Genomic DNA, 16557 nt, shown 5'->3' on the forward strand with positions numbered 1-16557 from the left:
ATACATCCCCTTGAGATGGATCTTTCATAACGATCGGTACCGACTCATCGAACTCCACGTCGCTGAGCACTGTATCGACTTCCTTGTCGGCAGCACTAGCCATTTTACAACAACACTAGATGTTTCTATTATCGATCAATAAAGAAAATATGTCGTATTTTGTAGAGATCGAAACCCTATAATTGCAAACAGATGAGGAAAATAATGGTAGTTAGTAGGGGTGTGCATTATCGGATATCCAAAAATTTCGGATACCTAAAGTAATGATCCGTATCCGATCCGAAAAAATTGGATATCCGAACTACAGCAAAAGTGGCTTGTTGCGGCATTTTTAAGCGCCGCTAAAAATACCTGATGCGTAAAGAAAAATGCCACTAAAAGCGCCGCTGAAAATAACGCCACTAAAGTTCGCGACGCTTTTCAACAAAAAACGCCGCAATAGGTGACAACATATAGTGGCGTTTGTTGCAAACGCCGCAAAAGGTATAGATATTTAGCGGCGTTTGGCAGAAAAACGCCGCAATAGGTGTTGATATTTAGCGGCATTTGGCAGACAAACGCCGCAATAGGTGTTGATTTTTACCGGCGTTTTTCCCACAAACGCCGCAGAAGATGTTGATATTTGGCGGCGTTTTCGTCGCAAACGCCGCAATATGTCTTGAGATTTCGCGGCGTTTTTATCACAAACGCCGCTAAATGTATGGTATATTGCGGTGTTTTTTTGTTACAAACGCCGCTAGATAACACAGAATTTAACAGTTCTAAAAATTATGCTTAATACCCCAAATCTATTTTTTCAACCTGTTCCATTATCCAAAAAACAAAACAGCAATAACATCAAACTCTATATCCATAACAAGCAACATCAAATCCAAAATAATAAATAAAAGTTTTCATTAACGTAATATAAGTTAAGTTAAACACGGTTTAGTAACATTAACATAATGCTCATAACATAAATGAGGCTACGATGGTGGATTCTGAGGTTGCGTTTTTTGTATCATCAGCATCATATCATTGAGTCGTTTTTCAAATTCTTCACATCTCTGCCGATATATTATTTCTCTCTGTGCTGTCGCTGCTTCTCTCTGTGCTGCCGCTGCCTCTCTCTGTGCTGCCACTGCTTCTCTCTCTGTTTCCGTTGCTGCTCTAGCTGCTTCTGCTGCTGCTCTCTCTGCTTCCCTTGCTTCATTTTCCGCTTTCAAGTTAGTCATTTGTTGATCCATCTCAGCCAACTTTTCTTTTAAACGACCAACTTCTAATTGGGAAGATCGAGACTGTGATGACATGTACTGTGATGAACTGGATCCAAAATATTTGGTGGGAGTAATGAATGATCCTTGACAGCGCACCCGACCATATCTTTCAGGACCCAAAACGTCATTAATAGCTTGGTTTTCAATGTCATCATCATTAACAATACCTTGACTCGAAGCAGTAGCATGATACTATGCCCTTTTCTCCCTCAATTTTTCCTAATAATAAAGTGAATAATTAATTAAAATAAAAAATGTCATGGTACAAATATAATTAAAGTCAGGTAAATTTAAAACATCTACCCAATAAACGTACCATAATTTCTGTAGCGTCAGTAGTCATAGGAGTGTCATCATTCTTCGTATGTGTCATGTCGAAGAGTTGGATTCGACCAACTTTAGAACCGGATGTATTTTCCTACAATGTACCATAATGTAATTACTATGAGTTAGTATGTATATGGAATACAAAAAAACTATTTCAATAATCTATAATACCTCCTCATGAGCTATACAAGCAAAGCTCTTCGATCCAGCTGTGTGCGTAAACTTTTTTTGTTGCCTGCTAGCAACACCAACATGCTCTCGGTCCTACAATGTCAAACAACCACTTATAATAATGATTTAAATTTCGTTACAAGTATTTATGAAAAATACATCATACCTGTCCTTTTTGAGAACTCCAAAATCTGACTGCATCTTCCCATTGGTACCTGAGCATTCCTGGTGGGACTATTTGCAACTTCTCTTCAAGGCTGAGATCATTCTTGAAATATTTCTTCTTTAAGAAGCTCTTGTGGTCCCTCCATCTCTTCCCTAACGCTTGCTTCACATAATCGTCAGAGACCTCTAAAACAAATTTCTCCTATACAGCAAATAAGTGTGCACCGTAAGTATAAATTAGTATTGAATCTCTATAGAGTATCTATTATAATGACATTATTACCTTAGCAAAATCCAACGCTTGATTTTTGTTACTATTAGGCATTTCGCGCCATGACTTATAATTGATCGGTAACAGATTCGCATTACGTCCAACTATGCCTAAGTAACCTGCTAGAAGACGTGATTCTGGGCCAATAGGTTGACCGGCATCGTTTCTTGAAACTTTGACACGATTCCCAAGAGGAAGTTGGTATAATTCCTTCAAAGTTGTATGTCCTCGAGTCTTGCGCGTTCCAGCATTTTCAACTATATAAGAAATTATTAAATGTCAGTTTTGAAAATGAACAAAGTAGTAAATAAAGTTTCGAAGATTACCTTGAATTTCTAATTCTTCAACAGTTTCAGGAACTTCGGAAGACTCAGGTGCATTCGTTTCCTCGTTATTTCTTTCTTCATGGTCTTCAGAAGCTCGAACAACCCACAAATCAGTTATTTTTCTCCTCGACATTATATTTGTAATAAACAAACATGAGTAATAAAAAATGATTTAATTAATGAATACATTGAAAGACAACATGTTAAGGGTTATAACATTATAAATAAATAAATGAAGATATAAAATCGTACAACAGTCTTATGTAATGTCAGTTGTCATAAATATCTTCATCAACGTCCTCCTGAACCCATTGAAATTGTGTTGTATTACTGATAGTTTCATCTAAGTTTTGTGGTAGTAGAGGTAAACATTCTGATCTTGTTTCAATGTCATCTCTACTTTCATCCCCGATGTCTATCAAGTCTCTGGGAGTATTTCGAAGCACAACATACCAACCGTCATCCATTGGATCGTGACAATAAAATACTTGTTTCACTTGAGAGGAAAATACATATGGTTCATCCATCAAACGTTGACCCGTGTGAATTAATCGAGAGAAATTCACCATTGAAAACCCAAATTTATCTCTTTTTATACATCTGTTTACATCAACCCAGTCACACCGAAACAACACAACCTTTTGTTTTCCATAATAATCTAACTCAATAATGTCCATAAGATTTCCATAATAATCGACCTCTCCATCCTGCGGATTATTGTCCCTTACAGTAGCATAACTTGTAGTTGACGAAGTAACTACGACTCCACAATTTTGTGTCCTCCTTAATCTTTCACGAGATTTCGTGTGGAACCTGAACCCATTAATGAGGAAGGCATTATATCTTTTAACTATTCTATTCGGACCTTGAGAAAGCCATTTAACTTCTTCACTAACTTCTCTCCCACTCCAAACCTATTACACATGAATGGTGAATTAATTTGCATTGATGTCGATATAAAAAGCAAGACATATATTATTTATAAGTGTTCCATAAGATTTAGTTGCTTACCGTCTGGCCTAACCATTCATGAAAAGTTTCTGTGAATAACTTATGTAGCTCTCGCTGATTTAATCTTCGGGAGCGTGCTCGAGATCTCAATACTTCTTTAAACTCACTATAAAGAATATTATGTCGTTAAAAATTGATAAATATAAAAGATAAAGAGATTTCATTAGGATTGGGTCCGAAAGACTTACGTGCGAAAGTGGTCTATTGAATCGTGATGGAAAAGAACATATCGGTGTGCTTGTACCCAAGACGTGTCATCTAAATGTGTAATTTCAACTTTCCCTAATGGTTGACCATAACTTCCAAACAAATAATGTTTAGTTAAGTCATCAGTACCTAACACATCATTTTGATTTGGTCTATTCCATCTTGTTTCAACATCTTCCAAATATCTAGAGCAAAATGTCATACATTCCTCTGCCAAATACCCTTCAGAAATTGATCCTTCCGGATAACGCTTATTACGACAATAAGACTTCAACTTGCCTAAGAACCTATACAGAAAACAACATACTACGTAAATACATTTTATTCAAATGTATAATCAGTAGTAATTTGAAACGTGTAATTCAATTAACACCTCTCTATAGGGTACATCCATCGATAGAAAATGAGACCACCAACTCTTGCTTTGTGAGGAAGATAAATTAACAAATGCACCATAATTGTGAAGAATGAAGGCAGAAATATCTTCTCCAAGTTACATAAAGTCAAGGCAACTCGATCTTGTAGTTTATCAAGTTCTTCAACTATTAGAACTTTCCCACATATGGCTTTCATTATATTAGAAAGTTTAATGATACAAGACGTCACCTTACTCGACATGCAACCGCGAACAGCTACTGGTGGTAAATCTTTCATTAATATGTGATAATCATGAGACTTTAAACCATAAAGTCTTCGATCTTTAACACTAACACATCGAGAAATGTTTGATGCATACCCATCTGGGACCTTTATATCCTTCAACACCGTGCAAAACACTTCTTTTTCTTTCTTCGAAAGAGAAAAAATAGAATGCGGCAAGAAATTTCTTCCATTCGGACATAATTGCGGATGAATATCATGCCGAATTCCCATGTCCACTAAGTCAAGTCGACTCTTCAGATTATCTTTAAATTTTCTGGCATCATTAAGAATGGTCCCAATAATATTCTCACAAACATTCTTCTCAATATGCATTACATCAAGATTATGTCTCAAAATTTGCTTTTTCCAATAAGGCAACTCAAAGAATATTCTCCTCTTTTTCCACAATTCTACCCCATTTGGTTCATCCTCTTCATCAGACTCATCATCAGTTTGTTCGTCAACTTCAACCTCTTCATTGATCTGTTTTACCTTTTTCTTTGATCGTGTACTAGTTGGTTGATTCATCTTTCCATAAGTAAAATTGATATTTTTCAACATTCTGAATATTTCAGAGCCGGTTGTTTGGTCAGGAGCATTTCGAAACTCTTCATCACCATCAAACATATTCTTTTGACATCTAAATCTATGATTATCAGTTAACCACCGACGATGTCTCATATAAGAGAACTTTTTTCCATTAACCAACCACTTCAAACATGTTTGTGCAGCACAACGAGGAAAAAGCATAACGACCTTTGGTACTCCAACCAGATAAATTTGCATACGCAGGAAAATCATTAATTGTCCATAATAAAGTAGCGCGTAAATTAAAGTTCTCTTTCATCAACACATCGTACGTTTCGACCCCTTCCCATAACTTTTTCAACTCTACAATTAGTGGCTGCATGTAAATATCAATATCAGGGATAAGATGAAAGATGATTGTTTCATGCAAATCCAGGGAGGTAAATTGTATGGAACAAGTACAACAAGCCAAGTACTATACGAAGTACTCATGAGTTTGAATGGATTAAACCCATCAGTTGCAAGACCGAGCCTGACATTTCGAGGATCTCTCACAAAACTTGGATACTTGTTGTCAAATGACTTCCAAGCTAAAGAATCTGCAGGATGCCGTAATAATCCATCATCAGTTCTGCCATCATTATGCCACCTCATAGACTCAGCAATCTTGGAAACATAAACAATCTTTGTAGCCTAGGTATGAGAGGAAAATATCGCAGAATCTTGATCAGTTTCTTTCTTGATCGTGCTTGAGCTTCATCCTCAGTAACATTTTCTGCCTCTCTAGTCATCCATCGAGATTTTCCGCATACGTGACAAGACTCCTGAGTTTTTCGATCACCCCAATATAACATACAATCATTCGGACAACTATGAATTTTGTCATATCCAAGACCCAAATCTTTGATCATTTTCTTCATATCTTTGCATGATTGAGGGATTTTTGCAAAAGGAAACATTTCTCCTAGTAACTCCAACAATTGCGTAAAGGAGTTACCAGTCCACCCTCCCAGGCATTTTAAGTAGAAAAGACGAATGCAGAAAGAAAGCTTTGAAAACTTTGATCCCTCATAAAGTTGTTCATTCATTTCATTCAGCAACTTGTAAAACTTTGCCGCTTCTCCATTTGGCTCTTCATCACATCCACTTCTTCCAATCTCAATGAAATCATTAACATCATCCTGACAATAATTTTCTGTATCATACGACTGATGATTGTGCATATTAAATGCATCTCATAATATCCCTTCCATGTCATCTTCTTTAAAAGTTGGATGGGGAGAAGGAGCATGATAAGTCGAGTAACTCATGGAAACAGATCTATCTGATACAATCTCTCCATGAAAGATCCATTTTCTAAACCCCCGAACAAATCCAAAAATAACTAGATGCTCGTACACAACTTCACGAATGTGCCAATTAATGTTCACACAATTCTTACAAGGGCAAAGAATCATAGTTTCTTGGCTTGCATTCAGAAAAGCTAAATTTAGAAAGTTTTCGACTCCATTTCGATATTCGACGCTTACCCTTGAGAAATCCATCCAACTCTTATCCATTTCGTATTTCTGGAGTTTCAATTTCAAATGTTAATTGCTAATAATATAGATAAAATTAGAACCTAAACAGAAGCATTAAATTATCATATTTTAGAGCATAATAATATTTACATAGTATAAAACTAATCACTCCTAAATTATACAACTTTTAAATTGATAAAATTGTATGGGAGCAAATGTATCTCAGTTAATTTATAAAAATTATAACGAGAATTATATACAACTGCATACTATAGAACTAAATACTTACACATGTTTCATCGAAATGTAGCATTTACATCTAAACAGACTCATGTTTCATTGTTACCGAGAGAGGCATTAAGAACTTAGAACGAAATATAAACCCAATTAACCCATTAGTGAAGGGTTGAAGAAATAAAGAAAAAGAATAACACAAAAGGACAACCGACTTAAGTCGTAGTCAACAATTTCTCAGTGAAATGCATACTATATCTCAATGATTAATTATGATTATTAGAAGTTAGAATTCCAAGGACAATCCACTTAAGTCTTAGTCAACTATGCGACACCAAGAATAATTTAATACACTTGACTTGACAATCTTAAAGCAATGTAAAAATACTTTACTTAATGAGTATCATGGACAAACCAAGAAAATGTTTATCATAATGCTATTTCGATGAACCAGAACCAGAACCAGAAATGTTTGGTGATCCACAACTAACCTTACAGAGGCTTTCCTGAGAGGGCATAAATAGTTACATTTAAGCTTAATTCTAACGTAAAGGCCAGAATTAAACATTGCATGCCACTTTGTATTTATCTATCATGAACTTGAGAATTCGAATCAAAACCACTTAATATATTAATCTGAATCAGAATAATATATGCATGCATGTCACTAATACCTGTGCAACTCGATCAAAATCCAACAACAACAGTGATTTATCTAATTTTTTTTGCAAATTCTGACAACCATGTAGGCAAAGCAAGTATACTGTAGAAAATAAACCACGATTATATATCATCATAAGGGAAAAGGGGGCTAATATATTAAATGATTTAAAGAACCTAAACCAAAGAGGTGAGCACGAATACAAGTCTTCACAAGTGGAGTGAACTGAATTAAGAGCCATTTATTGTGTACAACATAGTAGACATGTCTTTGAAACAAAAATAGAACCATTTAGGGATCGTTAAGGAAAGAAAAGATGGTTCCAACATAGCAGAGTTCATGCAAATTTTAGAAGACCCTCATCTTGTGTCACTAACCATGTCGTTAACAGAACCAAAGATGGATCCTTGATTAAGAGTTAACTTGACATTTCTTCTGACTCTTCATTTGTTTCACACCTCCTCTTCAATTATAAACATGCAATAATCGTACATGATAAACATGATTACTAAACAAATATTATAAGATTCTTAAATAAATTAAACAAATGTATCTTACAAGCAAAAGCCATAATATTTCTAACCATCAAAATGACAAAATGAGAGTACATAACTTGAAGATAATCCAATTCCCTACCAAGTTAATATTTCAGTAGCATACACACAAAAACATAATTAAAACAATAAATACATGAGAGAATAAACAATTCCCTCTTTTCAAATTCAAGCTCCTAATGGAGCAGCACAGCAAAAGTCATATGATTATTCAATTTAAACAAGGAATTTAACTGGTTTATTAAGTTTATTTTACCCCTAAACCATATGACAATTTAATTTAACCAAGGAATCAATTTAAGGAAGTTAACATTTTGGCATCCTCTTTGTGTTCTTCACCACTAAAATTTGCTTTGATTTTAACCCATTCTCTATACGCGACCCCATGGGTTCATAAGCAACATTATTATTGACTTCCTGTTTCGATGCACATGTTACTCTTGAGGCAAACAAACTGTTTTTTTTAATTTGGACTTCCATATACATATCAGTGTTTGACAAAATTTTGAGGAACAATGTATGAAACAGAGGAAACAAACTAAAATAGTAACTTCCTCAGTTTAAACCAATCCTAGTGCGGAATACAAAATGTCATACACACATGTTCCAAATTATACCAATTTAATCAAGTTATCTATGTGCTATACATAAGGATATGAGGTAATACAGATTGAACGAATAATCTTATCAATTGTGCAATTGGAACAGATATGTGGTCAACCATAAACAGTTACAAATGGTATGGATTAAACATGCATTTCATTCATACATACAATTTAAGCAAATATACTCATCATTCATACAACTCAATCAGACATATAGTGTTATTATATTATCATAATTACATATTAACAATACAAGCAGTGGCATACAACAATCATCGTACAAAGTACACAAATAAGTTTAGCACAAAGATTAGACACACAAATGACACTGACATGTAAAACAAGGATTCAACGATAAAAGGTGAAAACTGATTAATCAAATTGATTGAGTTATAACCCAGTTAAAGACTGATGGTTTCCCAATTTCTTCTCAGTTGAAATCCTTTGCAGAATACAAGTTATAACCCAGCCACTCAAGGAGCAATCTTGTCAAAAAAAAATTAAGAATAAGAAAAGAAATGCACTGAGGTAATGCAAGACATGGGGTTGAAGGAGCGAGAAAATGGAAGGAAAATCGAGGAAAATGAGATAACTGTAGTCTATCCGTGAAGAGCGTGTTTACTTCTGTTTCATCGTCTCTTTCAGCTACGTGTCTTCTGGAGGGTTCAAGGACAAGCCTTGAGAGTAAAGCTTTGATTTTAGCTAGGTAAACCGAGGCTAAGAGAAAAGGCCGAAAAAAAATTAAGGAATCAACACGCCGCTGAGAGGGCAAACGACTGGAGAGAAGAAGGCACGACGCCGGAGACGAAGAAGGCATGGCGCAGTGAAGGAGATGGCTACTGGTGTTTTCTGGGTAAATTGTAATCAGAAAATCGTAGACAAATCAATAAGGAAGAATGGCTAGGACTTCAAGAGTTTTAAAACTAGCTTTGCGGTGTTTAACATTACAAATGCCGCTGATGTGTAACTAATTGCGGCGTTTTTAATTAAAAAAACGCCACGTTTGTTAAAATCAATTGCGGCGTTTACAGAAAAATGCCACTAATGTACGACCCATTTGCGGCGTTTCTTTTAAAATTCCACTAAAGTCTGACCCATTTGTGGTTTTTACCAAAGCTCCCCGCTAAATTTATAAATTTTTAGCGGCGTTTATCAAGAAGACTCCTTGCGCGTTGCACTGCTTCACTAGAAACAGATAACGAACTTACACCTACAGTATGAAACTTGATTGGAGGCGGCTTTGGAACTGAATTAAACATTAAAAAAATTAAATAGAAGATTGAAACTTTTACTTGGAGTATCAGTAGAGGCAACGTCGTCTTCATTTAGGATAGATAATGCTTTTGCAATTGAAGATTCTTTCAACGACACATAGTTACCAATTTCGGTTCTAAGCATCGGGTATTTATCCACTCTTCTATCATCATCGTTCTCAATAAGCTTTGAACATCTTACATTCGTGCGATCTATGAAATTTTAGAGTACAAAATAAAAATATAGCGGCATAAACTTTCAGCGATTAATTATTACCTTTAATTAGGAGATCGGCCATGGAAGGGTATTTTGCAATAGGAGGGTCTTTTGGGTCATCATCGAGTTTCGATGGCAAGTTCGAACTGATAGCCTCCTAACGATAATTTGATCCATCGTCAGAGCAAAGATGCCACGTGGACATTCCGACGAGAATTTCTCTTACTGAATGCAACACCTGCTCTTTGTATCACAACCATTTGTTCACGTTTTGAAAAACTATTATTTTGCCTATTCGAAAGCTATTATTTTTCTCCACGAAAGCATAAAAACACTGCTCCCAAGCAGTAAACCAGTAAAACAATATGTATAGATATTCGAGAGTTATTATTTTGCCTATTCGAAAGCTATTATTTTTCTCCATTATGTTAGCTTTCTGGGTTTTCCCCATTTTCAAAATACTAACAAAGAATAAATGAAAAAATTCAGTAGTGAGAAAAGGGATCAAACCGTGCAATCGTGAGATAACTGTTCGTCGGTGAGAGGGCTGATTTAGTCGCCGGGATAGACAGAAGACGACGTCCCCTGGAAATAGGTGAGGGTTGTTGTAGTACCATAGAAATCCATTTTAGAGAAGAAGCGTAGAAATGATTTTAGGGATCGGGTAGAAGAAAAGGGTGGAGCATATATTGACCCTTTGGCGGCGTTTTATAAAAATGCCACTGTAGTACATGTTTTTGTGGCGTTTTTATAAAAGCGCCACTATAGACAAACATATTGCGGCGTTTGTAGGAAAATCGCCGCTAAATTATTACTCTTTTGCGGCGTTTTTAGCATAAACGCCACTATAAACAACTCTATTGCGGCGTTTATATACAAACGCCGCTAAATTACTACTCTATTGCGGTGTTTTTTTAGAAAACGCCACTATAAACAACTATATTCTGGCATTTGAGCTATAAACGCCGCTAACTTACCACCCTATTGCAGCATTTGTTGAAAAAACGCCGCTAAAGTTTCATTTTCTGGCATTTCGATTGTAAACGCCGCTACATCCTTAAATTTTATGGCGCCGCTAAAAACGCCGCTGCATAACACTTTTACTGTAGTAAAATTTTCGGATCGGATATCCGAATATCCGAATCCGAATCTGATTTTTTTTTTTTTTTGCAAAAAATTCAAAAAAATCAACATAAATTAAAATACATATAACGAGTCTTCTAAAAAACATAGTAAAAGCAGAAAAACAATAGGTGGAACACAAACAGAAATGTGAAATAAGCAAGGTGGAACACAAACAATTAAACTATCTCCATATATTGGGAAATTATATACAAATACACTAAACAATAACATTAATGTATATTTCATGAAGAAAATTACTAGGGCTAGACTGCTGTATATTTCTCTTCCCATCCCGCAGCCATCTTTCCATCCATTAATGTACATATTCCAACCACTTCAAGCTTCAGTAAATTCTTACCATATAAATCCTTTAATCCATAAATAACTTCAGAAAACATAACTTTACCTTCCATTTAAACTCTAGAATGTCCCATCTCAAATCTACATTAATTTGTTACATTAGCGATGAGAGATAAGTTATTCAAAGAACTCAGTGACCTGGTCCTCAAGAGCACATAGATAAGAGTAACTATCACCAAAGTACCATTTCAGAAGTGTACCAGAGGTTCAATATCTTAAAAACAGTACAAGCGACCTCTTGAACCATATTGCTAAAAATTTCTTAAACCGGAATTGCCTAGTAAGAAGAAAATTGTAATTCTTTGTGAAATATTTTTCTTAAAGCTAATATGTTTCTAGTCAATTTACTTAAATTATTTATATAAGAAATCCACTGGAATTAAATAACAAGTAAAACTATAACCCAAAAGAGAAAAATGGTTCTGGTGCAAGTTCTGAAACTAAAGCAACTCTCATTTTTCTAAGACAAAGATCAACTTTGGTTAACCTACATCTTCCATAAAGGCAATCCAACACAAAACCATCAGAACTCAGAAGCTAACAAGGAAACCTAAATGTTTAACCTACATCGCAATACAGATCAGATTGAAAAATCCGAGATCAATCACTAATTAACTTGAATAACAATAAACGACGAAACAATCCATACAACAACGGGAAACAAAAGTTCGTAACAATTTTATAAACCCTATTTAGAGAAGAGTCAAATAGATGAAAGAGAGAATAAAAATAAATAAATGATTTCAAATGAATAAAAAGTTAGTTCAACAACAACAACAACAACAAAAGTGAAAAATTTACCTTTAGAGGCGGCGACCGAGAGAAGAGGCGAAGAATTTCTAGCCAAAATTTCCAACTTGAAAGAGTCGGAAGAAATCGAATAAGAAACTTGATTAGAGAAAGAGAAAGAAAAAAGGAAAGAAAGAAAGAAACTTGATTATTTGGCACTAATACATTACCCGTACTTCTCTGGGTTTGGGTTTGAAAGAATGCATAGCCCAAACAGCTCTGGGATTGAAACATATTAATATAGCCCAATTTGTTTTCTTCGGATTTTCGGATAATCCGAAACTGATTTTTCATCGATCCGTATCCGATCCGAAAATCTGAAAAAAAATTTGGATACCCGATCTGAACTATCCGAAAATTGAAAAACGGATCGAATATCTGAATTTTCGGATCGGATCAACGGATCAGATCAGTCTGATCGGATTTTTTTGCACACCCCTAGTAGTTAGCGATTGAAGTAGGAAAGAAAGGAAATCAAATAATTGGAAAAAAAGTGTAGATGAATTATATTAAGTTATAATCAGAACAATTTGAAATTGCATGAAACTGATGAACGGTGGTCGGCAGCGTGGGCTTAGGTCTGCGAGGGTCACGGCTATAGAGAAGAGGGAGGTGTGCGACGCAAGAAGATGGGGTTGGCCGGTTGGGGAAGAAAACATTTTAAAAAGGGTAAATTAGAACTTTGCCTAAATTATTTTGAATTTATAAAATGGTCCATAATTAGTATTTTATCTAAAGTTCAAGGGTTAAAGTAAAAATTAAACCCTTTTACTAACATGCTACGTAATCAAACTAATGTAAGTTAACGTTCCAGTGACCACATCTTAATTAAAATGAAACAAAAGTGACTGTGTATTAATTTTTTTTAAACGAGTGACCACACGTTTATAAAAATGATATAAAAGGGACCAACTATGTAGATTGAAAAAAGTGAAGGTCATCTGAGTTGGACGTGACCTACTGACTATTTATAATTTTAGTTATATTTTTAACGGAAAATGACGTGTTTGAAACATAGGAATAGTTGGTCAAAATGTCGCATTGAGTTCTTTTTTCGAGTTGGAGGGTCACATTAATTAAAAAACGATAGGGGCCACATTGGTTTTTTTAAAACTTTAGGGCCGAAGATACATTTAAGCCTAATTTAATTCAATGCTATCATTATGAAAATATTTTAGGGTAAAGTATTGTGTTTTGTACCTACACTATTAGTTTCGGTCCGTGTTAGTATTTAAACTTTTATTTTTTTTAAAGACAAAATCACACATAAATTTAGTTTTTGTTTCATTTTAGTACCTGGTTAAAAACTTAATGTTGAGTTTTGAAAAAATTGAAAGTTTATATACTAAAACGAACCAAAACTAATAATTTAGGTATTAAACGCGCTAAATTTTTAACAATGGGTACTAAAATGAAATAAAAATTAAACGTTAGATATGATTTTTAAAATTAAAAATTTAGGTACTAAAACATGCTAAAATAGATCATTTAGATACAAAACACTTAATTTATCTAATATTTTATCAGAATATTACTTCTACCTGAAGAAGATTATTCCAATCATAAAACGAATAAGTACACTCATTACTTGTAAAAAATATTTTTTTTATTTTGTAATTCGATCAAATTTGAATCTTTAAACTCTTACTTTTATATTAAGAATCATACGTATCACAAATCACAGTCAACTTTAATTATATTAAATAAGATTAAGCACATCACCCAGATGCCTTGCGAAAAAGATTATTGGCTATATCCATTTTTTATTTGGTCAGTGCACCTCCCTCAAATGTCATTATATTCAGGTTTTCACTGCTAAGTATGAGTAGTTATGTTTGGAGTATGGGTGTTGTTAATAGTTAAGAAAAATTATGAGTAGGTTTTACCTTATAATTACCCTACTACTAAAAAAATTATGATAAGTGTTATGTTTATTTATTTTTAAAATATTAAAAAAGATTTAAAGAAAAATTATGAGCAGATTCTTGTCATGTATTTGTGTTTAGAATTTTGAAACCATTCATGTATAATGCACATAGCATTCGTATCGTTAATATGAAAAGAAGGTAATAAAAAAATGGGATTGTCTGATCTAAATAATACAAAAGGAAATTCAATTATTGATTATTTACATAGATAATTACATAGATTGTATTAAAATCATTATACAATAGACAAAAGGAAATTCAATTAATGATTATTTACATAGATTGCATTAAAATCATTTAGCACGATAGATTAATATTATTATACATAAACAAGAGTCTTTATTTATATTAATAGGCTAAAAACACCATAATAAGATGCGAAAAACAGTCAAACTCCTTATCTTCACAAATTGAAAATATAATAATATGAGACGAAACCATGGATTTTGAGACGATGATTCGGTTCATGATTTTGTAACATGAAGTCAAATCCATAATAGCTATGTATATGGGCATGGTTTTATTCTGAAACTGGTGGTGAGAGAGCAGCAAAGGCATGGATCTGTTTTGTGGACTCGATGAAGCTTGCTTTCTCGGAAAAGGCAAAAAGAAAGAATTCCATGAAGTTGAAGTCCTTGAAAAGTTGAGGATGTTGCTCTACAAGCTCTTTCGGTGTACTTATTATCGTACCTCAACTGGCATTGCAAACGTTGCTATAGAAATCGATCTTTGTCTCCGCTCATTGTCACTCTATGGTTCACTGCTTTCATTCTCCCATTGCTCCATGCCTACAATTTTGTTAGTTTTTACACGATTAATAAGATAAATTCATATAAACAATAAAACACATGAAAACATCTCCATAATAACCCTTATGTGATTTGTTGTTGGTCCGTGTTTATATATGCATACAATAAATTTATAAAACGTTAAAAGTATTTTTTATTATGGTGTTGTATAATTATCAAACAAACCGTCAAAATTAAAAGGTTTCATTGACTTCCCCATGGCTTTTGTTGGTCAACTAAGACTAAACTAAAGGTCCATTCAACGGTAAGAAGAAAATATTGAGGTTTCATTCAATAAAAAAACACAAAGGTTCCATTAAGTAAGTCAATCGAATGCTTATCCAAAAATATTATTAAGGCTAAATTATTAGATTTGATAAGAAAACACAATTAAAAACATATGGATAATAATAAATAAGTCAATTCGTTTGCAAATCACAATCATTGACTTCAACCCATATATATACGTTTGTATATTATGAGGTAAATCTATAAACCACTGTGTTAAAAATTAAGCTGTATAATATTTTGATGTTTAAGCTTGAACAAATTAAATCAAGTTAGATGTGCACGTTGATTCAAAACTAATTAGTTACACATATCATACGTACCAAGAGAGGATCTCCGACCACAAAAAAAAAGGAAGAAGGCGATGAAGACAACTTGATCCATTGACCGTCGCCAACCTCAATTTCGAGACCGGAGACGAGATCATCACAAATGATAGTGCTGACTGGTTTATCGGAATGAGAATGGAGTCCTTGGCCCGACTCCCACCCCGGTGGAGGGGCCTAGTATTTCATCATACGCAGCAGCATTTTGTAGTCAATCATCACTGACTCCCATTTCTTCCCTAATCCGTAGCTATCTATTATCATCAACCAGATCATGCTGTTCAGCTCCTTCATCTGATTCACTATGGTGCGCATCGTTTCACTACCACAAAAAGACCATGCATCATAACTTGTTAATTTTCGTAAAAATTTAAACTTGGAATCACATGAATCGGAATGGTGAGTACCAAAAATGGGGGTGACCATGAGGCCACATAAGTTGAGCAAAGCTTTCCAAACTGTCATAGTTGGAGGCCTCGTCGATTCCATAGCCTTCGTACAAAGATGTGTCACTGCATGGTCCGATGAAGCCATGGTTAGGCTTTGGATTAACATTCTTTGTTTTCTCTCCAGTGGGACTTCATCGACCAGTTGTTTAACAGCACAAAACGTATCGTCTCGGACTTTCCGTGATACCCCTTCGTACACCACCTGAAAACAACCGTAGTTCTCGCAAGCCTCTCGGACCCTCTCGCAAAAATGATGCCACCCTTTGGTTCCTCGTTCCAAATCCGATGAACTGGTTCGGAACTCGATGACTGGGACCTGAAACTCAGCATTAACACCCATGTTAATTGTTTTTATGCCCTAACAAGTATATTTTCTTGAACTGATAAACTTGTGGATTGGCTTGGTTCTCTTTACGTAGGGTTTTTCTTCTATTTATAGCGACGGAATTCAATCCAACACAGGTTTTGTAAACGATTACATATTATTTTATGACAGAAATTGCTCTGGTCAAAGAAAATTTGTTACGGCCTTATAAAATTCAGATATGAGATACGT

At 34.5% G+C, this 16557-nt stretch overlaps 1 protein-coding gene and 1 long non-coding RNA gene across 2 annotated transcripts in view; both read right to left on the minus strand.

Moving 5' to 3' along the window:
- LOC120209271 (probable 2-oxoglutarate-dependent dioxygenase AOP1) overlaps window positions 1–16359 on the minus strand; it is a gene marked incomplete at its 5' end in the record, with an annotated part of 68220 nt that extends 51861 nt beyond the window's left edge. Inside the window, 3 exon segments of the mRNA XM_039208315.1 lie at window positions 15550–15874; window positions 15960–16113; window positions 16116–16359. Coding sequence (XP_039064246.1) covers window positions 15550–15874; window positions 15960–16113; window positions 16116–16359 — 723 coding nt within the window.
- On the minus strand, window positions 1439–1771 carry LOC120209264. The gene is made up of 3 exons (XR_005524385.1): window positions 1755–1771; window positions 1573–1674; window positions 1439–1475 (listed from the first exon to the last, which is right to left on the minus strand). It is a non-coding gene; the product is annotated as an uncharacterized LOC120209264 (long non-coding RNA).
- Window positions 16360–16557: the final 198 nt, after the last annotated feature.

Source organism: Hibiscus syriacus, unplaced genomic scaffold (genome assembly GCF_006381635.1).
Source record: "Hibiscus syriacus cultivar Baekdansim isolate YM2019G1 unplaced genomic scaffold, ASM638163v2 tig00018568_pilon, whole genome shotgun sequence".
Classification (NCBI taxonomy): Eukaryota; Viridiplantae; Streptophyta; class Magnoliopsida; order Malvales; family Malvaceae; genus Hibiscus; species Hibiscus syriacus.